This window comes from Drosophila subobscura, chromosome J (genome assembly GCF_008121235.1).
Source record: "Drosophila subobscura isolate 14011-0131.10 chromosome J, UCBerk_Dsub_1.0, whole genome shotgun sequence".
In the NCBI taxonomy this organism is placed as follows: domain Eukaryota; kingdom Metazoa; phylum Arthropoda; class Insecta; order Diptera; family Drosophilidae; genus Drosophila; species Drosophila subobscura.
Genome location: NC_048532.1, coordinates 19,464,133 through 19,484,532, shown reverse-complemented (window position 1 = coordinate 19,484,532; position 20,400 = coordinate 19,464,133). Strand labels below are relative to the sequence as shown.

Below are 20,400 nucleotides of genomic sequence, written 5' to 3'. Positions count from 1 at the left end.
TGATCCATTCCTTTTTATTTCTTGCAAAAAAGATCACGATATCGTTTTCCTGAATTTTTCTACTTCTATTCGACAAGCTTCAAAATATTTCTTGTTACCACCTGACTGACAATGGGCCAACGATATTATGAGATATGCTCATATATGTTAAGTCTAAGAAAACTTGTATGCTAATATTTGCTAAAAAGTGTCATTCTTAGATAAAGTCATACTGGCAATAATTAATAAAAATAGGGTATACAAATGAACAGAATGCCGGTTGACAAGCAACAAGTGGCCAAATAACGTAACAATTCCATTCCTACTTACTTTGTATGCTTTTATTTGTATGACCTTTTGGGTTTAAAACTTATTTTGTAAACAATTTAATTAAAAAAAGTTCTCCAAACTAGCCGATCTTGTGGAACATATATTGCTTTATCAAATAAAATTATAGTTTTAGTGCTGAGAGTCCTAACAAGCAGGTAATATTAATTAGAATATCAAATTATCAAATTCGAGGAAAACTTTGTAGGATTTATGGTATATTTACGGTATATTTTGTTATGGAAAAGTTATGTTTTTGTATATTTTCGAGGGTCAGATGATAGCCGCGGTTACCGGACGGAGTAAATTGTTTTTAACTATTTTTAAATGACAACGTTGCTGCGTGCCTGCCGACGGCCGGCTATTGCGGCCACCTACACCAATACCTACCTACGAGCAAGCACACCAAACGGATCACACGATCGTCGCCTGGCATCAACAGAAGCGGCGGCAGCAGCGGCAACTGTCCAACTCTCCAATGCCAGCGGTCTAGTCGGATTTTGGCAGACTTTGTCGAACAGCACGCCAGTGGCCTATATGCAGGATGCACTTATCCAGATCCATGACTACAGTGGCCTGCCCTGGTGGTCCTCGATTGTGCTGTCCACGTTCCTGTTTCGAGGCGTCGTCACGTTGCCGCTGACGATATACCAGCACAAAATAACGGCGCGCATTGAGCGGCTAGCCCTGGAAATGCCGGCCATAGTGGAGGAGCTGAAGCGCGAGGCTGCGATGGCCAAGCAGAAGTTCAAGTGGAGCGACAAACAAACGACAGCCGTCTACAGGCGTTCGGTTTGCATAACAAACAAAATTTCGTTGATCATTTTCTAATTTCCCTCTCTTCCAGATCAAGAAGCAATGGCAGCGCCTGATAGTGCGCGACAACTGCCATCCCATGAAGACCATCATCGTGTTATGGGGTCAGATTCCACTGTGGATATTCCAGTCCGTCGCACTGCGCAATTTGGTTTACATGCTGCCGGATCCGACGACGCTGCAAGCCCAAATAACCGCCACAGAAATGACAATTGGCGGCTTTGGCTGGATACCAAACCTCACTGTGGTGGACAATTCCTATATACTGCCAGTGGCCCTGGGTCTGCTCAATCTGAGCATCATAGAGCTGCAATCTATGTCGAGAACACGCCCGCCCACGCGTCTGCAGAAGATATCCACTAATGTATTTCGCGGACTGAGCCTTGTGATGGTTCCAGTGGCCTGCACCGTGCCCTCAGCTCTGTGTGTGTACTGGGTGGCCTCCAGCAGTTTTGGCCTGGCACAAAATATGCTGCTGCTCTTCCCTGAAGTGCGACGGGCAGTGGGAATACCCAAAACGCAAACGGAACTGAGTCAACCCTACGATCAGATCTGGCTAAAGATACAGCAAAGAGTGGGTCTGGCTGAGCAGACGCCGCCAGCAGATAAGCCAGCAGCCAAGTGATCCACTACCCCCATACCCTAGTCATTCTAGTCTAAATTAGGTGAAACATAAGTTGTTTGTTGAATGCAAATACAAACAGAGAGCAGAGCAGCCATAAAATGCATCTTTGCGCCACTGTAAATCTTCATCAACATCGCATAGCGGAGGAGCATCCATGCCACCCCATCCCATTCATTATCAGCAGTCGCAGAGCATCACCATAAATATATGTGAGGGAAAAACCCTCGAAAAAAAGAATACAAACAAAAATGCAGCGATAAGCGAGTAAAAACAAAAAGGTCTTGAAGATTACTAAAACAGATAATTCCCGACTCAATTGGCTATGTGCGGCGAGAGCGAGCGAGTCTCATCAGCATCTATCAGCGAACTGGGAGCAGGGAGCAGAGATAGAGATTCTCCTTTCAATTGAAATGCGAGTCGAGCGCTGAGTCAGTTGAGGCTGAGACTTGAGCGGGATCACAAGTAAAAAACTGAAATTCGAACGCAATTCGGGCAACATCTTTAAACAGACGTTATCGGTAGCTGTGGAATATAAAGGAATATACTTATACAAATCTATAGTCAAGAAAACATAAAGGAAAAACATGGCCAATTGGCTTTTGGGCCTTTGGCTGGCGCTCCTCGTGGTGAATGTGAGTATTTGGTGGAGTCTGGAAACCGATCTGGCGTATCAATTACGAAATAGTTTTGCCAATTGTAAACAGGAAGGGATTGCGCGTTTGAATTGATCCTAATTTACAAGCTAAACCCCTCAAAGATCAATCTCAATTGATGTTTTTCAATAATAATTTCATAATTATGCCTTCGACAGGGGCATGAGGCGAATGCTTATCATTCTGGCGGCTACCGGACGACAGGCAGCGATCAGTCGGAACAGGCCGGGTTATCGGCAGGCCACTCAACGCACGGGAACATTCAAGAGCAGCCCATCTACGAACGACCAGCGGGAGGAGGATCGGGAGCAGGAGGAGCATGTCCGCCGCAGTTCTCCGGGGTGGTGCCCTATCCCTATGACTGCCATCGCTATGTAAACTGTCACAATGGCAGTCCCACCATTCAAACCTGTGCACCCGGCACACTGTTCAATGCCCGAGCTCTGGTGTGCGATCATCCCAGCAATGTGGCATGTGCAGCGCCAGCGGCAGCTCAACCAAATCGATCGGCGCGCCTGAGGGAAGTGGATGCAGAGCCGAGGTGTACGCCTGGCGTGATTGGCTTGCAGCCACATCCCACGGATTGCACAAAGTTCCTCAACTGCGCCAATGGACAGGCCTTTGTGCAGGACTGCGGACCGGGCACGGCATTCAGTCCAGCCGCCCTCATTTGTGTCCACAAGAGCACCGTCGACTGTGGCGCAGGAGCAACCGGACAAGGTATGTATGATTAATGCTTCACGCTTTTCCCCCTAACTAACACTTGGGTCAGGCTACCCACAAGTCTCCTCGGAGGTTCCCAGCTGCCCCCCCGGTCTGCGTGGGCTTCACCAGCATCGCCATGATCCGCACAAGTATTTGGTTTGCGGCATCGGTGTCCAAGCAAGGGTGGAGACATGTCCCCGTGGGCACATCTTCGATGCCCACCAATTGGTATGTGTTTTTTCAGCCTCCTCTGCCCAGTCGTCCTCCTGTAAGTCGAATCTCAATTATTTTTTTATGCTGCTTTGCCTTTGCCTTTTCTTTGGGTTCATTTGCTTTTCCATTTGGGTTTTGGTTTGCTTTTCATCTGCTTTTCCATGCCTTTGCTTTTGCCTGCTTTTGCTTCTTTACTGTTTAAAATTATAATCCTTACTCCACTGCCCTGTCCTAGCTGCTGCTTTCGCTTCTGCCGAGCTTCACGTCAGGGATCTACTGTGTCCTGCTGGCGCGAATGGCCTCTTTGTCCATCCCTTCGATCAGACGAGGTTCCTTCATTGCAAGGACGGCAAGGTGGCCGTTCAGAGCTGTCAGCCCGGCTATGTGTTCAGCATATCCAAGGGCTTTTGTCAGCTGAAATCTCAGTTGGTATTCAGCGATTATGTGACTTTTATTATCTCTGAGGTCAGCTTTGAGTATTGTAAGTGCCACGATTTGGTGAGACTCCCTGCCATTTTCCTTAACCTCGTACACTCTCTCAGGTCTGATGCTTACCGCATGTCCTGGTGGCATAGAAGGATTCCATCTTTATCCCTATGATGCTGCGAAATATGTACGCTGCTTCCCCAATGGCCAAATGTCCATTCTCGAGTGTGGCCCACAGTTGGCCTTCAGTTTGTCGCAAAGAAATTGTCGGCCGCGACATGAAGTGAGCACTGGGGATCGTGTGAGGTTTTGGCAGGAATTAGAAGTTCAGACGACGGCCTATAGCTACCAGGAAACGCAGAGTTCAGCTCTGGTATACCTGCTCAAAGCTTGTCCCCTCAATCTTCAGGGCAACTTCCCCTATCCCTTCCATGCGGGACACTTTGTCAAGTGCCAGAATGGCCAGCTCCAGGTGGAATGTTGTCCAACTGGCTTTGTCTTCAGTCTGTCCCAGCGGGTGTGTGCGGCCCGTCATCTGCTCCCTGCCCATGACTATTTGGATTATGATTACCTCAGCGTTGAGTTCTCCAGTAAGCCAAAGACTTAACTCTCCTCTCCGTTGATCCGTTGTGACTCTTCCTCGTTTGCAGCTGAATTTATGCAGGATTTGACCGCGGTTACATGTCCTCCGCAGAGCAGGGGCTACTATCTGCATCCCTTCGACTGCAGCAAGTATCTCAAGTGCCTCAATCAGCAGACTGTCGTCGAAAGCTGCCCACAGTCGCAGGTGTTCAGCATCTCCCAGCAGCGTTGTGTGGCCAAGGATCAACTGGCAGCGAGCTACGATCGCGTGGAGTATCTACGTGAGGCGCAACATGAACTCAGTGAAGGTTTCAACGAGGGACGACAGTCGCATGGCAAGAATCTGAATGTAAACCTGGACGTTGCTTCATGTTCCCCGGGTGCCACTGGCCTGCAAGCCCATCCCTACGACTGCAGCAAGTTCCTGAACTGCGCCAATGGTCAGACCTTTGTGCAGAGCTGTGGCCCGGGAACTGCCTGGAGCACTGCCAGCAGCACCTGTGATTTTGCCCACAAAGTGGACTGCAGCGGCAGGAGTGCTGCTCAGAGTGGTGCAACATACCGCAGCGGTTCCACGCAGCCTTCCAGTGAGTCAAATCCTTTCTTCTTGATCTTTTCATCTGCTTTATCATCTTTGGGTTTCCATTCTGCTATCCATTTTTTGCCTGCTACTTTTGGGATGAACTCTAATCCTTGTGCCCCTTCTCAGCCACTCCTTCCACTACTGTGGCGACGTTTGCCAGCGATCTGCTGTGCCCTGCGGGCGTGGATGGACTCTTTGTCCACCCGTTCGATCAGACCAAGTTCCTCAATTGTAAGGCCGGCAAGGTGGCCGTGCAGGGCTGTCAGCCTGGCTATGTCTTCAGCATATCCATGGGTCAGTGCCAGCTCAAGTCTCAATTGGTTTACTCCGACTATGTGACGTACATCGTCTCGGAGATCAGCTACGAGTATTGTAAGTCGTCTCACGGGTGTCCAGTCTCTCCATTTACTCTTTGCCTCCCCCAGCAATGATTCTATCCGCTTGTCCCGGAGGCACCGATGGCCTCCATCTCTATCCCTACGATGCTGGCAAATATGTTCGCTGCTCCGCTGGCAAGATGTCCATCGTCGAGTGTGGCCCACAGTTGGCCTTCAGTCTGTCGCAAAAGGCCTGCCGTCCGCGGCGTCAAGTAACTGCTGGAGATCGCGTCAAGTTCTGGGAGGAGCTGCAGGTTCAGACCACGTACAGCTATCAGGACAGTCAGACGTTGCAATCTCCACTCAGAGCGTGTCCCCGCAGTCTTCAAGGCAACTTCCCCTATCCCTTCCATGCGGAACACTTTGTCAAGTGTCAAAATGGACTGCTCCAAGTGGAGTCTTGTCCTCCCGGCTTCGTCTTCAGTCTCTCCCAGCGGGTGTGTGCGGCTCGTCATCTGCTCTCTGTTCATGATTATCTGGATTACGTTTACCTGAACATTTCTGGACAGTTTTCGAGTAAGCTTTCTGTCACATTGTTCCTTTGCTACTGATTCGAGTTCAGCTGTTCGTCTCCTCCCTCCTGCTGTAGCTGACTTTATGCAGGATCTCACCATGATCACGTGTCCTCCCCGTAGCCAGGGCTATTATCTGCATCCCTTTGACTGCACCAAGTATGTCATCTGCTGGGATCAGCAGACGGCCATCGAGAGCTGCAAGCAGGGCGAAGTGTTTAGCATCTCGCAGCAGCTGTGCGTGGCCAGGGATAAGGTGACGGCGGCCTACGATCGCGTGGAGTATCTGAGCGAGACGCAGCACGAGCTGAGCGAAGAGGCGGAAGTGGAGATGCCAAACGGGCCGGGCAGGGGCTACCCTCTCCCACTTGATGGTGGTTATCAGCCGCAACCCTCAGGAGTGCCACTAGATGGCAGATATCAGCCACAACCTACCGCACCTGCACTCGATGAAGCCTACGGACAATCGCAGGGCAGAGGCTTCCCACAGGCCGGTGGTTACCCGCCACAAACATATCCTGGAAGCGGCTACCCAGCTGCCGAAGGATACCCGACACGTTCACAAGCAACTGGACCGCCCTTTGACGGAGGAGCCGCCTATCGGCCCGCGTCCGCTGCCTTGATGTGTCCACCCCAAGCCACTGGCCTCTTCCCCAATCCCTTCGATGCCATGGGCTATCTGCACTGCATGGAGGGACACACGCTGACACGGAGATGCTTCAGCAGCGATATCTTTAGCATTTCCCGCGGCTTTTGTGTGCCTCACGAGCAGGTGGCCAGCTGGGATCGCATACCCTACAACCAGCACAGATCCGTGGAGGAGGCTGGCTGTGAGTAGAGCCGCCAAACGTGTTCCAAATTGTGTATCTGACAATGCTCTCTCCCCCGTGGCAGATGTGCGATGTCCTGTGGGTGCCAGTGGCTACTTTGTGTATCCTTTCGACTGCACAAAGTTCCTGAGTTGCGGCCCGAATGGCATGGTGCTGACCAGCTGTCCGGCAGAGCAACATTTCAGTGTCTTCCACGGGCTGTGCCAGCCCAAGGAGCAGGTGAAGCGCGAGGATCGACTCTACACGAACACTGAGCTGTCGATCATCTACGAGTGGACGCAGCAAATGAAAGCCGAGGGCGCCATACCCGTCTGCCCCGTGGGCATCAGTGGCTCGCTGCCACATCCGCGGATTGCCAGCAAGTTCTTCCGCTGCCAGCCGGGGCAGGCCGGGATCTACGACTGTCCGAGTGGACAGATTTTCAGCATTTCCCGTCGCTTGTGCGAGCCAGCTGCCGAGGTGCCCAGCCACGATCGCTGTGACTATATCGTCAGGGGTGATGGCGAAAGGGAAACGTCCTCCTCCTCCTCCTCTTATGGGTGGCGGGATCAGCCGAATGGTTACTAACCCTTTGCTGTGGTTCCGACTTGTCTTAATTTTTGCTCCTTCCTCATTGCAGACAATCGACAGTCCAAGTCTTACACGACAGCTGGGCAGGATGCGTGGGGAAATCCTTATGTGGCGAGGACAACGACCACAACGAGAGTCATTGGCGATGGCAATCGCTGGAGGGACATGAATATGCAGCGTCCTGCGGGCATTGGCTTCCAGCACAGTCCTCAGTATCATGCGAATCAAGCGCAGGGCTGGTCCGGCCAGGGCAGCTCCTACGATCATCGTTCACCCACTCAGAGTGTGCTCTATGTGGAGGGATCGCTACAGCCCAACCGTAATTATCCTACATCTAAGACTCCACTGGCGCCCAGCACGCCTCTGGCACCCATGGCGCCCAGCACCCCTGGCCAGGTGGTCTACGCCGTGCCCGTTCAGGAACCTCCTGCTCCTGCACCCCTTCCGTCGCGCCACAACTACAGCCCCAGAGTGGAGAACAGCAGATGGCAGCCCATTCCCCCAAAGCAAAAACCCAACCAATCAATGCCTCCACTTGCTCCACTCGCTGGACAACAGCCCCTAGACCTTGACTACACGCCGGACGATCGCCCGACCTACAATCCGTACCAGCCTAGTGGCAGGGAACTCCATTCCAGGGCACACTTAGCAGGACAACAACCAATCGACTTGGACTACGATCCCCAAGAGCCACAGAGCTATCCGCGTGCACCCAGTCGGGGTTTGCTGCCACCCAAACAGGACAACGATCAGCTGCCAAGCGAATCGCATCAGATAGACACACGTTTCAATCCAAGTGCCCCACGGCAGAGCCCTCAACCCACTCCCAGCAGCCAACTTCCGGCAACTCCTTCCGATGAATCGAATCTCTATGGTGGCTTGCTGCCGCCCAAACCCAGTCCGCTGACCACAACAACGAAGAAACCCTCCATGCTGCACGTGTATCCCATTTATCCGCGCATTGTTAATGCCTCCGTGCCTCAGACTAGCAGTGGCAGTGGCAGTCAGCCGCATTATAGTCCCTCCTATGCGGGCATTGCCCATTCGCGTAATGCCTCCTGGGCCAAGGGGTCCTCAGCGACAACCAGCACGACGACAGCACGACCTGACGATTTCAGCATTGAAGAGGATAACGATTATGAAGAGGACATTGATTATGAGGCAATCGATCGACCAAGGCCTTATTGGCTACCAGAGACGACCACAGCCGCGAGAAGTGGCTATGCGCCGCCTCCCTTTAACCACAAGTTTTACAGTCCCCCCCAGAGTCCTGCCTCCCAGGCACCCGCAACGCCTCAATCAGTCTCCCAGCGTTCCACAACGCCTGATCCTGTGTCCCAGCTGGCCATTAGTGAGGCGCTTAAGCTGATGCTGCGTCCCTACTTCAATCACAGTGGCAATGCTCAGGAGCGCCAGGCAAAGCAGGCGGAATTGGCTTTAGTTTCTGTGATAAGCAAACCCCCAACGAGTACTAGCACCACGACAACGACGACAACTCCAAACCCTATTAGATTAGCGACAACAACACCCAATCCGGACGATGACGCTGAACTGATTAAAGCCGGGGAACAGGAGAGCTTGGACCTAACTGACGACTCTGACTCTGATTTTGCAGATGCTGGGGAAACGGCCCATACCGAGCAGACCTTAGATCCCACCACGTACCGATCACAGACCGACTACCAACGGAGCACACGCCGTGCGGCAATCGAGACAACGACAATCAATTGGCACGCGTCCGGTCACAGTCGTGACTTTCACAGACGTCATCCAAATCTACTCGAACCGCACTCGCTGCACCAAAAACACAACCACAACCATCTGCCCCCTCACTCCCCACATCAACACAGACACCACGAGCATAGTCCCGACTTTCATCGTCGTCACCCAGAGATGCCCAATCCTTTTGCCAATAAAGAAACTCCAAGCGAATGGGAAGCGCCCGAAGAGCCGCAGCAGCCGCAGGAGGAGAACAGCTGGGAGCTGCTGTCCAATCCGAATGCCGAGTCAGCCACACCCAAGATCGGCGTGCGAAGCTCCTTCAATGACAGCTGCGAGTTCGATTGTCAGAATGGAAACTGCGTGACGCTGGACTCGGTCTGCGATGGCTTCAATAACTGCGGCAATCGCAAGGATGAGAGCAACTGCCAGCACTTGGGCTACGAGGTGCGTCTGACCGGCGGCGAGAAGCCGCACATGGGTCGCATATCTGTCAAAAGTGAGTCTTAACCAGAGAGCACGAACTCGTTCACTAATCAATTCCTTTCTCTCCCCAGTCAATGGCAAGTGGGGCTATGTCTGCGACGACAAATTCGGCTTGCGGGATGCCGATGTGGTGTGCCGCGAGCTGGGCTACAAATTGGGCGCCCAAGAGGTGCGTGGCAGCTCCTTTTATGCTCCAGAAGATCAAAACTTCAACTATGCCATGGACGAGGTGGAGTGCCAGGGCAACGAGACGAAGCTCAAGGATTGCGACTTCAAGGGCTGGGGCGTACACAACTGCGGCGTCGATGAGGTGGCCGGCGTGGCCTGCAAGGTGCCCGTGATGAAGTGCCCGAACAACTATTGGCTCTGTCAGACCTCCAAGGAATGCTTACCGCCTGCTTTCGTCTGCGATCACACAGCGGACTGTGCGGATAAGTCGGATGAAAGTCCAGCCATCTGTCAGGTGGGTTGAGCGTCAGGAAACCTCCCATTGGACACTTATGAAATTCCTTTGCACACACAGGCTCCTGTAGAGTTTCGCTTGGAGGGTGGACGCAGCTCGAATGAGGGACGACTGGAGGTCAAATATCATGGCGTGTGGGGCAGCGTGTGCGATGATGACTTTAACTTGAAGGCCGCCCAAGTGGCATGCAATTCCCTCGGCTACTATGGACCAGCGGTAAGGCAGAATCAGTCGAGATTTCTCCATAAAGTTTCACCTTATTCCCTATTTACCCTTAGAAACTGGAGAATAAAATCTTTGGCCATGGCAACGGACCCATTTGGCTGGATCAGGTCATGTGCCTGGGCAATGAGAGCAGCATCGACAAGTGCAGCCACTGGAACTGGGGCGATCACAACTGCAATCACACCGAGGATGTGGCGCTGCATTGCTCGGCCGGACCGCCGCCGCGTTCTGCCAGTCGCCTCAAGGCGCTGAAGCAGTCGGGGGCAGAGAAGAGCGCCGCCCTCACCTACTCCGACATTGGGCTGTGGGAGCGTTCCAGCCGTGCCATGCGCTCGCCTCGTCGCTGCGGCATCTTCAAGGACGATCTGTCGGATGAGTATGCCCACAGCGGGGAGCGTGTGATCAAAGGGAAGACAGCGCGTCGCGGTCGTCATCCCTGGCAGGCCACCATTCGCACACGCGGACGTGGCGGCATCTCCAGTCACTGGTGCGGCGCTGTGGTGATCTCCAAGCGTCATCTACTCACCGCCGCCCACTGTCTCTATGGCAATGCGAAGGATGCGTACTTTGTGCGCGTGGGAGATCATTATGCGAACATTGCCGAGTCCTCCGAGGTGGACACCTTCATTGAGAAGTGGTACACCCATGAGAAATTCCGCGACGGCACACACATGAACAACGACATTGCTGTGGTGGTGCTCAAGCGGCCCCTCAAGTTCAGCGATTATGTTCAGCCCATCTGTCTGCCGGACAAGAATGCGGTGCTCCAAGCCAATCGAAACTGCACCATTTCCGGCTGGGGTTCCATAAAATCGGGTGTGTCCAGTAAGTTGGGTATCAATCATAGAGATCTCTGGTATACAGCTCATTATGTTCCCTCTTCCATTGCAGCTCCTGCTCAGGTGCTAAGATCTGCGGAGCTGCCCATACTGCCGGATGCAACCTGCAAGCAATCGAAAGTGTATGGCGCCGCCATGTCCGAAGGTGATTTTGCTTATAGTAAAATGTACATTGACAAAATTGACAATCTTTTAACTTACTTTCAGGCATGTTCTGTGCTGGTTCCATGGATGAGAGCGTAGATGCCTGCGAGGGCGACTCTGGCGGTCCGCTTGTTTGCTCTGATGATGGTAAAAGTTTCAGCTGCCTGCTAATATTTAGTATCTTCTGACAATTTCTTCTTCTACTATTTATAGATGGCGAAACCCTGTATGGCTTGATATCGTGGGGACAGCACTGTGGCTACATGAACCGACCGGGTGTCTATGTGCGCGTGAATCATTACATCGATTGGATCTACGAGAAGATCAATGAGAGCTTGTTGCGCTTCTAAAGGGAAGCTTCCTATTCGCTTACATGACTAGATAGTATATGTAAAATTCGAATTTTGTAACTAAACTTGTAATAAATTGTTTTATTTTTGAATATTTCTGTCGTTTGAAATGTCGTTCACGTAGCCAGCGGCATTTTAATGGCATAATCAATGCTAATAAGCGGAACCACAACAACATCAGCGGCAAAACAACAACATTCGCCAGCGACGACAATGATTTAATTCACAAGTCCGTTGATGTTTTCTTGACTCATCCCCAGTCCCATTCCCATAGGCTTTACTCCGATTCCACTCAAGCTGCGGATTTTTCCTCTGTTGCCTCTTGGCTGGCTTTTTGGGGGCAGCCACATCCACTCGTTTAATTGACGGTCAACTCGGAGCGGACACACACTCAATTGACACCAAGCGACTCGTGGGTCAAAAGGGGGAGTAGGTAGCGGAAGGTGGCAGGGGGGCTCGGGCTGGTGCGAGCTCTGCTTACGCGCCTCGCTTGAGTCGCATTGTGCGGGCGTTGCTGGATGATCAGCCCTGTAGAAAAAAGCGCTACAATTAACTTAATTAATATAACAATTTGCCGTTACTGGGCTACGTACGCAGAGCAGAGCATGCGCAGACATGTCCACACATGAACAGTTGTATTCTCTTGCTCTCTTTATGCTCTGTGCTTCTCTCTCCCACACTGAAAGCGTGCACTCTCACTTTAAGCGGGTGGTTCCACTCTCGCGAGAGATGCTCTCTCTCTCTGCAGCTCTCTCTCCGGCTCTGTGTCGCTGCGCATCCGATCTGAGCTGTCGGTTAAGCTCAGTCCCGTTGTTTTAGTCAATAGTGAGACTTCAGATAGTGCAGATCAGCAATCTAGTGGGGTTATCATCGCCAAACATCATTGCAGCCAGAGCATCCAAATCCACAAGAATGTACACCAAATCCCTGGCAGCCTACGGGCTGATCTTCAGCCTCTGCTGGTGTCACATAGCCGGCAATGCGCTGGAGCAATATGGCATCACCTTGCCGGGTGGATCCAGCACAACGGAGCGTATCAATTCGGCAATGCGTTGCATGAACATCAATCCACAGAATTCGGTGGATCTGGAACAGGTGAGGAGGGGGCAGGGCACTCCCAATGATTAGAGGGAATGCCTGGCTGGCTAATGAAATTATTGCTGCTGATTTGTTCTAATTAACCCTTTGCGCCGAATGTGGGCCCAATGTCGAGGGAGGAGCAGTGAACAGTCAGCAGCCAGCAGCCAGCATCGTTTGTGTCCCACTGTAGTGGCATTTAATTGAACGCACAGCAAGAGTCGCATGCAAATCGCACACAAATGATGACCCCCATCAGCATTATATTACATTTGCTCTCTCTCTCTCACTCTTTGGGTGTGTGTGTACTCGACAACTAATGACCAGAATCTGTCCCTATATAGATAATGGGCCTCTGGTATGGCAGCGAGATCATTGTCCACAGCCAAGACTTTCCCGGCGTCTACGAGTACGATTCGTGCGTGATCATACACCTGGCTGACGTGACCGATCAGGTAAGTGTAGCTGCCCCCAGAGATCTCATCTCAAATCTCATTTAAAATCTCTCTCCCAGATGGTCAACAGTCTCAACAATCGCGGCTATGGTGGAGCAGGTGGCTATGGCACGCCGGACTACAACCGCAATCAAAACAACTACGGACGTACCCCGACCACACCCTCGTATATGAGCGAGGACGATTATCCGAATCATCAGGGACATGTCAAGCAGAATTATCTGCGTTTGGTCTGGAGCGAACGCGACAATAATCTGGAGTACACTTTCAACTATACAACCCGAACACCCGGCCAATGGTCCAACATTGGCGATCAGCGCGGCAGTCTGGTGACCCTCAACTCCTACACACAATTCACGGGCACCGTGCAGGTGGTCAAGGCGGTCAACGATCACCTGGTGCTGACATTCTGCGGCAACGATGTGAAGAGCTCCATCTACACAGTGGTGTTGTCACGCAATCGCCTGGGACTCAGTGCAGATGTAAGTAAAAGCGAATTCCCACCTACATTTGGAACAAACTATCATCTAATATCCTTCCAGGAGCTGCGCAGCATTCGCAACCTCCTCTCACGTCGTGGCCTCTACACGGAAACCATTCGAAAGGTCTGCAATGGCTGCGGGCAGCTGGGTGGCAGCATCATCTCGATGCTCCTGCTGCTTCTGCTCGTCTGGGGTCGCGCTCGCGCCCAGTGAGGTCAATCGTTGCCGGCAGCAGCAATCGTATTTAATGAGTCCAGCCATACTATGTTAATTTATGTGTAAACTACTTAAGCAATACAGAGACCAAAATCTAACCCAATCGAGCCACAGTTCACAGCGTTTGCTTCCGCTTTAATTGCCTGTCTTCTTGTCTGTACCAATTAAACCCAATTACCGCGGGCCACAGTCAGATCCGATGACTTAAGTGGGAATTAGTTGGTTATTCGGTTAGTTGTAGGCGTTAAATGTATGTACACTTAATTCAATTAGCAATCTAGCAGGGAATTCTTCCAGTTAGAATACTTTTTTGGTACAACCGCTACCCTATCTATGCCCAAGTTAGAGTCCCAAAAGTAGGCAATGAAAGTTGCTTGCCAAAATTTGTACAACTTGTTGATGTTTGTTCTTTATATTGAGTCAACACCGTGACACACGTCTGTGTCAATGCCAGTGCCAATCTACATTCCGATTATGGGTTATTATAGCATTGGTTCGCATTTTACACTATCAACATCAACACAAGCCGAAAAAACTAAAAGAAAACCTTATCAGTGCCCGGCAACTGGCAAAAGCAATCCCACCTGCTGATTCTCTGCTCTTTTGGGTTACAATCTCTTTTATTGTTAGGGTAAGGCCCCCCCGCAATCTATGTCATAAAATCATACGAAACGATAGGCCTCAAAATTTCTTCACGCGATTTCCCTCAGGCATGGACATCGACATCGCCTGCTAAGAAGCCAAAGTCTGGCGATTGCTTTATTTATATTCTTTTCTTTCCTCAGTTTTGTTTTCTACTTTGTTTTATTTTCTTCTTTGTTGATAAGTGATTTTTGGCACAGAAAGTGCCAAGAGCTAAATGGGAACAAACTCTCGCCGCGTTATCAGTCGCAAGAGCCCAACCAGCAAAAAAGTCTACCGTCTGCTGGTCAAAAAAAGAAAACAATTGTAAACAAGCTATAGAAAACACTCTACGATAGCGTGAAAGCGGAAAAGTTTTGGCGACAAAATATTCCTTAGGAATATTATTGTATTCCCTCCATAAGATTAATGTACTTTGCTTTCCCGATTTCCGGCCCAGATATTGGAGCATGACGAAGAAATTGCACTATGAGACAACGTGGTAGGAGGTTGTTGATAAGACTGTGAAGGCGGCTTGCTGTAATGAACTTGAATTTGCAATGGGTGCCCAAGCGATGCGATCATCATATCGTCTGTTATTTGTTATTGTTATTTAACGAATTTCGAGCGCACGCTTTTTGCCGGATTTTACAACACATTCAAGCTGATTGCAGTCATAGACTCAACCCGACTCATACTCATGACGTTTTGTTTTGAAAGGCAGACTGATAAGAGGACCGAGCGTGCACACGTCGAGAGCTCATGCTAGTGGGCTCAACACACATTACAGAGACAAGACCCCGGGCCACGAGCCTATACTAGGCATAGAAATAGTTGGAATATATCTTAGAGTGCATAATCTAATAGGCAGGATGTGTTTGAGTATTAAAATGCACTCATACTCGTATATGGGCCAACATGACCTCTGTTTTGTGCCACGAGAGAGCTGTGCGAAAATGTGTCAACTCGGCGAGTAATTAAATACAGAATAAATATTCATTGATTTACGTCATTAGGGTATATAGAGTATGTATGATTGTGCAATTATACAGAGAGTTTTGTGGATGAATGTGCTCTTTGGACTTTGAGCTGCATATGGGAAGTATTCTTACGAGATTGAGTCTTTAGTTATAACCAGAACAAAGCTGAAACACTCCACAGACAGGTAAACAAAAACCTTCAAGGAAAATGCGTCGCAGTTGCATTTTATTGCAGCGCATCGCAATAGTGGCCCGGGTCTGTCCGGGTGGGTGGCTCTCGGTGACTCTGGGCCATAAGCTAATCAATTAACAACCCTTTTAACAGCAGTATCATCAGCGAACAGCTGATAAGCCTCCAACTACTCGTACTTAGAAAGAAGCAAATGCCCAAACACACAAATGGAGAGATAAGCGAACAGCAGACTCCTCCTATAAATACTGGATCCAGCAGCGACTAGAGCCACAGAAACGAATCGTGCGCGCCAATGAATTGAACAAAGCGGAGAGACAGTATACCCCCGCCAAACCCAACCTAAATCTGATATAGAGAACATCTCTCTCTATATACCAACTGTGATAGCTGCTACCAAGGAACAACGCCAAATCCCATCAAATCACCAGAATGTCTGCTGCAAATAAATTGCCTCATTTGGTTGCCTCATCATCCCGCTACATTGCCGGACGGAATGCTGTGCAAACGGTGTACTGGAGGGCCTCCGCGGGACCCAATCCTCGGATGGTGAAGACCAACAAGACCTGCGAATTCGACCGCTCCCAGCTGGCGCCGAAGAGTGTGAGGCTGCAGAATCACAATCACAGCTTCATCAACAAGTAGAGGGAAGGACGACTCCATCCACATAGCTCTTAGTTCCGGCCTTGACATGTTCCTAATGTGTGGACAGACGACGACAGACACACTTTAAATATTCATAATAATTTTTTTTTTTTTGCATTTTGCACTCTATGTATTTATTGTGTGTGTAGTATTGTAGAGCGATAAACGTTATCGTGAGTGTAGTAGTAATTGTAAACGAAACCGGCACGTAGCGTCACTGGAACTGGAACTAGAGCAAAACCAAAACGAATCCCAGTGCGATGTCTCCCCAGAGGCAGGGGCCGCCGCGTGGCTACGGCTATACATGTACCTTGGCATTACAAAAAAAAAAAACAACAAAGATTAAATAAAATGCATTCTAGTTTGTAGATAATAGAAACCCATACGATGTTTTTTCATGCTCAAAGGGAGGGGAGAGGTTCTCTCTTTCAGGTGCGTCATCGCGTGACATCAATCCATTGCCTGATCGGCGGCGACTCTCCAAGTGAAAGACGTTCAGAGGTTCCGGTTTATTCCATTTTTTAAATATTTTATTTATTTAGTTTTATATTTATTACATACATTGAGTTCTCGTATATGTATATATAATTTTTTTGTGGTTTTTTTTCTGCTTTTACGTTTATGCTTTACTTTATTTTTTTGTTTTCGTTTTGTATGTAATTATTTTATATACGTTTTTCTTTTAGGTTTATAATTTCGTTTTAGATATCGTTCGTACTTAAGTTTTATAGTATTTCTCTCTTGTCTTACCATTCAGATTTAGTTAATATAATTTGCTTTGTGGGTGAAATATGTTTACGTTAAATTTTGTTTCGCTTTTCGTTTGGTTTCCCCTTACCTTCCATTATCGTGTTTATATTTATCGGGTTGTTCTTTACTTAAAATTACAGCCTTTATAAATAATTATTTTTTTATGCTATTCTTCATTTGTTTTTATGTTTTTTTTTTTTTTGCATTTTCGATTTTACCTTCTTCCCGAATATTTTCCCGAATGTTCGCGTTTTTGTGTTTTCGTTTCGTTTTCTTATATGTTTTTGCTTTATACTTTTTATTTCGCTTGCCGTTGTACTACGTATTCATTTTTTTTTACTTTCCTTCGTTATAATTTACTAAATATATATAGAGACTTCTTTCCTTTGCTGCATCGTACTTTGATGGATCTGAATAAGTTGCACACATGTACATATGTATATAATATATATGTATATATATATATTGTTATCTAAATATATATTCCATATAGACTTTATATATTTATTCATATTTGACAATTTCAGTTGGGCTTAGTGTCTGGCTTTGCTTTTGTAGTGTAGTGTAGTTTTGGTTTTCTTTTTTGTTTTTTGTTCACACGGAAGTTTTACACACATGAATAAAACCGAAAAAAATACACACAAAACTTTGTGCATTTCCTTAGCTATAGCTTTGGTTTCGTTTGTTTTGTTTTTTTGATACTTTTCGGAATATGTTTTACTGTTTTATGATCTCTTTTTGTTTATTTTAAATTTGTTTTTCCTAACTCAATTCACATCAAAAACAGTTTTCGTTTTTCGTTTATCTCAAAAGAGAAAAATATATATTAATTATTATCTTTATATTTATTTTTACTTTCATTAAACCTTCGCTTCGTTTTTTGATTAAAAAATATTGCAGCTCAAAATTGTAATACTTTTTGTGTTTTCTGCTTGCTTCTGCATCTCTAGCTCTGCCTCTCTTTCAGCATAGAACACACATTAGAGATCAGTAGTTCGATTCTGCCATTATCTTCTGCCTCTATCTGTCTCTTTCTACCACCTATAGCCTCCTCTTTCTATGCTTTGTTCTGCTTCTGGCTGATATCATTTGTCGTTTGCTTGATCTGTAATTCCTTTTGTGTGGTTTTCGAGTTGGGGTTTGGGTTGGGGTGTGTTCGTTTTTTAGTGTCTCATATGTTTTACGTATTTCCTTGACTTTGACTCTACTATTATGCTGCTCAGTATAGTATATAGTATACTTTATATGTATATATAGACTCTTATGTATGGTAAATTGTTTTGCTAGAAATGTTTTTCATTTACGGAAGAATTTGGATACATTTTTTGTAAGTTTTCCATTTTGAGTTTAGCTAAAAGTATAATTTCTCTAGTATTCACGAGTATTTTGCATTACTCTTCAGCTAATCTTTGCTATTTTTGTGTTTTTTATATTTTTAATTCTTATCCCTCGTTCACGTGGGCGCTTTAATTGGCTTAAAATATGTATGTAGGTGTATCGGTATCTATATATCGCTGTCTATATCGGTATCTCGGTATTGGTATCTCTACAGATGTGTATCTCTTGTGGCAAGCACACAATGACTCCTATCTCCTGTCTCCTGTTTCATCATCAGCTTCAGCACAGATTCTCACAATGTGCAGCACTTGAAATGCACTTGGATTTAATTTAGATAATTTTACACACATTCAGACATGCGATTTTGTATGTATATTTTGCAACAGAATTTCGGCATTTATTTCGTTTTATTTTTGCATCTTAGAGGGTTTTTTTTTTTGGGGTTTAATGGCCAACTTATATCAATGAAACGGGAATTTAATGGACACAGTTTTGTCAGCAGAAGGCAATCAACGAAATTCTGCGCAAAAATATATAAAAATTTGAAGAAAACCATAAAAGTGTAACCGAGAAGATTTCCAAAAGAGTTCCATAAAATATCATCTCACAATTGTTGTAAATTCTTCAGTTGTTTGTGTTCTTTTGTGTCTGTGTTTCGTTTACATCGATTCTCTACCGTGACTAAAAATACTCAACAATTTCGTTTACATGAAACCATTTTAGCTACAATACAATACAATATATATGGTTGTATATATGGTTAAATATTTCCTAAAACACTCGCGTTCATTTCAACATTGATAGAAAAACCCTTTTGTTTGTTCTTTGCTTTTCACCATTTGCCATGTTTTGCCTCTACATACAGATCGGATCGAAATCTCGCTCTAGAAATTGCTTATGCTTTTGCTTTTGCATTGTATAAAGTATGTTCGAAAAACTCTTTTGCTGACAACAATGATCCAAAAAAGATTTGGTGGTGGTTATGGTGGTGACTCTGGGATAATGGTAACTTCAACCGAACTAACGAAATAACGCTATCCACTCCAATCGTCATATATCGGTTGGATTGTGGAGTACAGATCTGGCTATTTAATGCACCTATGTGTGTGGGTGTGGTTTAAGGTTATTCCTTGTTTAATCTAAAAGATTTCGTTGCACGTTTATTGTATGTTAGGCTCGTCCCCTACCATTCTATTATTTACTGAAACTAATTTTGTAATGATCTTCCATGCTGCCTGAATCCCAAAATCATATCTCTAACACTCTTATTTTTTTGCATCTTGCTTTTGGGATTTTAATGAGACACTTTCATTCATTTTTATCATGTTGTGTGTTTGCTTTACACACAATATTCATCATCGATTCATCATCACACATCACATATTCTTGTGGATATTTTTGCTGTCTATTTTTTTCTGCTTCTGTTTTCTAATTAATTTTGTTCTTATTATTGCTGCGCCGTTAATTTTATTCTAATGTAAGTACAATATCATAAAAATAAAAATAACACTGTATATTTTGTTATTTACCATTAATTTTGCTTTTTAAGTTATTTGTTTTATTTATATATATTTTTTTTGTTTTTTGTATTTCATAATTTATATGTTTTGTGTTTTACGTTTTGGTTTTTTTTTCTTTATTGTAAATATAAATATATATCTCAGGTTTTCCATTTATTAAGTACAATATAATATAACCATATACAAATCGGCGCCCCACCCACCCCGCTGACTGCTCAACCTGCCCGACCCTTGACCGTTTCGTCGATGCCCGATGGCTGGCCCTCCGCACCACCCACCAGTACTCCGTGTGTGGCATTTGAAAAATTCGTAAACGGTTAGTACACTTTTAATATTCTTAGTTATATTTTTAGCGTCAGTCTTGTGTAAATTAAATTTTACTTCAAAAACGTTTTAACGCACACACACGGTGTACAGCAGGGGGCAAAAGGCGAAGCATATGCACACATGCACATGTGCAGGCGCTTTTTTCCAAGGACACACTTGAGTCGGGGTTGCTCTATTTCCGTTTCCGCTTCCATCTCATTCCCATTGCTGGTGCCATAGCCGTTGCCGTTGCTGCTGGGCCGCTGCTTGTTATAAAAAATTGCTGCTCGACGTTACATATACATATATATATGTATATATATATTTAATAAAATGTATATATATATATAATATATATATATGCGTGTATACACATATAATATAAGGTTTTATTCA

General features: G+C 46.9%; 4 protein-coding genes across 6 annotated transcripts; all 4 read left to right on the top strand.

The window, feature by feature from the left end:
• The first annotated feature begins 587 nt into the window (after nt 1-587).
• Nucleotides 588-2,312, top strand: LOC117895452 (cytochrome c oxidase assembly protein COX18, mitochondrial). Its single transcript, XM_034803124.1, has 2 exons — nt 588-1,098; nt 1,154-2,312. The coding sequence occupies exons 1-2, from the start codon at nt 634-636 to the stop codon at nt 1,745-1,747; spliced, it is 1,059 nt and encodes a 352-aa protein (XP_034659015.1). The 5' UTR covers nt 588-633; the 3' UTR covers nt 1,748-2,312.
• Nucleotides 2,238-11,516, top strand: LOC117895450. Of its 3 annotated transcripts, XM_034803119.1 has the most exons (17): nt 2,238-2,379; nt 2,559-3,120; nt 3,173-3,370; nt 3,554-3,799; nt 3,861-4,334; nt 4,395-4,913; nt 5,036-5,281; nt 5,335-5,802; nt 5,876-6,628; nt 6,693-7,187; nt 7,248-9,416; nt 9,475-9,866; nt 9,927-10,082; nt 10,145-10,916; nt 10,983-11,075; nt 11,138-11,221; nt 11,288-11,516. In XM_034803119.1, the coding sequence occupies exons 1-17, from the start codon at nt 2,332-2,334 to the stop codon at nt 11,422-11,424; spliced, it is 7,812 nt and encodes a 2,603-aa protein (XP_034659010.1). In that variant the 5' UTR covers nt 2,238-2,331; the 3' UTR covers nt 11,425-11,516. The 3 variants fall into 3 exon arrangements, with proteins under 3 accessions (XP_034659010.1, XP_034659012.1, XP_034659011.1); XM_034803120.1 differs by lacking the exons at nt 2,238-2,379; nt 2,559-3,120; nt 3,554-3,799; nt 3,861-4,334 and having other exon boundaries at nt 3,186-3,333; XM_034803121.1 differs by lacking the exons at nt 3,173-3,370; nt 3,554-3,799; nt 3,861-4,334; ... (3 more) ...; nt 5,876-6,628; nt 6,693-7,187.
• Nucleotides 11,517-12,232: 716 nt separating this feature from the next.
• LOC117894829 lies at nt 12,233-13,757 on the top strand. The gene is made up of 4 exons (XM_034802077.1): nt 12,233-12,519; nt 12,846-12,956; nt 13,016-13,438; nt 13,499-13,757. Exons 1-4 carry the CDS (start codon nt 12,337-12,339, stop codon nt 13,649-13,651), a joined length of 870 nt encoding a protein of 289 aa, XP_034657968.1. The 5' UTR covers nt 12,233-12,336; the 3' UTR covers nt 13,652-13,757.
• A 1,956-nt stretch (nt 13,758-15,713) lies between these two features.
• LOC117893730 lies at nt 15,714-16,410 on the top strand. The gene has a single exon (XM_034800451.1). It carries the CDS (start codon nt 15,878-15,880, stop codon nt 16,088-16,090), a length of 213 nt encoding a protein of 70 aa, XP_034656342.1. The 5' UTR covers nt 15,714-15,877; the 3' UTR covers nt 16,091-16,410.
• Nucleotides 16,411-20,400: the final 3,990 nt, after the last annotated feature.

What these genes read in the sequence shown, in the direction of transcription:
- LOC117895452 (XM_034803124.1), top strand. Translation starts at nt 634, where the DNA reads ATGACAACGTTGCTGCGTGCCTGCCGACGGCCGGCTATTGCGGCCACC. An exon ending in CAGCCGTCTACAGGCGTTCG is followed by an intron (nt 1,099 to 1,153) that starts GTTTGCATAACA and finishes CCTCTCTTCCAG; the next exon opens with ATCAAGAAGCAATGGCAGCG.
- LOC117893730 (XM_034800451.1), top strand. Translation starts at nt 15,878, where the DNA reads ATGTCTGCTGCAAATAAATTGCCTCATTTGGTTGCCTCATCATCCCGC.
- LOC117894829 (XM_034802077.1), top strand. Translation starts at nt 12,337, where the DNA reads ATGTACACCAAATCCCTGGCAGCCTACGGGCTGATCTTCAGCCTCTGC. An exon ending in ATTCGGTGGATCTGGAACAG is followed by an intron (nt 12,520 to 12,845) that starts GTGAGGAGGGGG and finishes GTCCCTATATAG; the next exon opens with ATAATGGGCCTCTGGTATGG. An exon ending in GCCTGGGACTCAGTGCAGAT is followed by an intron (nt 13,439 to 13,498) that starts GTAAGTAAAAGC and finishes ATATCCTTCCAG; the next exon opens with GAGCTGCGCAGCATTCGCAA.
- LOC117895450 (XM_034803119.1), top strand. Translation starts at nt 2,332, where the DNA reads ATGGCCAATTGGCTTTTGGGCCTTTGGCTGGCGCTCCTCGTGGTGAAT. An exon ending in CGCAGGAGCAACCGGACAAG is followed by an intron (nt 3,121 to 3,172) that starts GTATGTATGATT and finishes CACTTGGGTCAG; the next exon opens with GCTACCCACAAGTCTCCTCG. An exon ending in CTCCTCTGCCCAGTCGTCCT is followed by an intron (nt 3,371 to 3,553) that starts CCTGTAAGTCGA and finishes GCCCTGTCCTAG; the next exon opens with CTGCTGCTTTCGCTTCTGCC.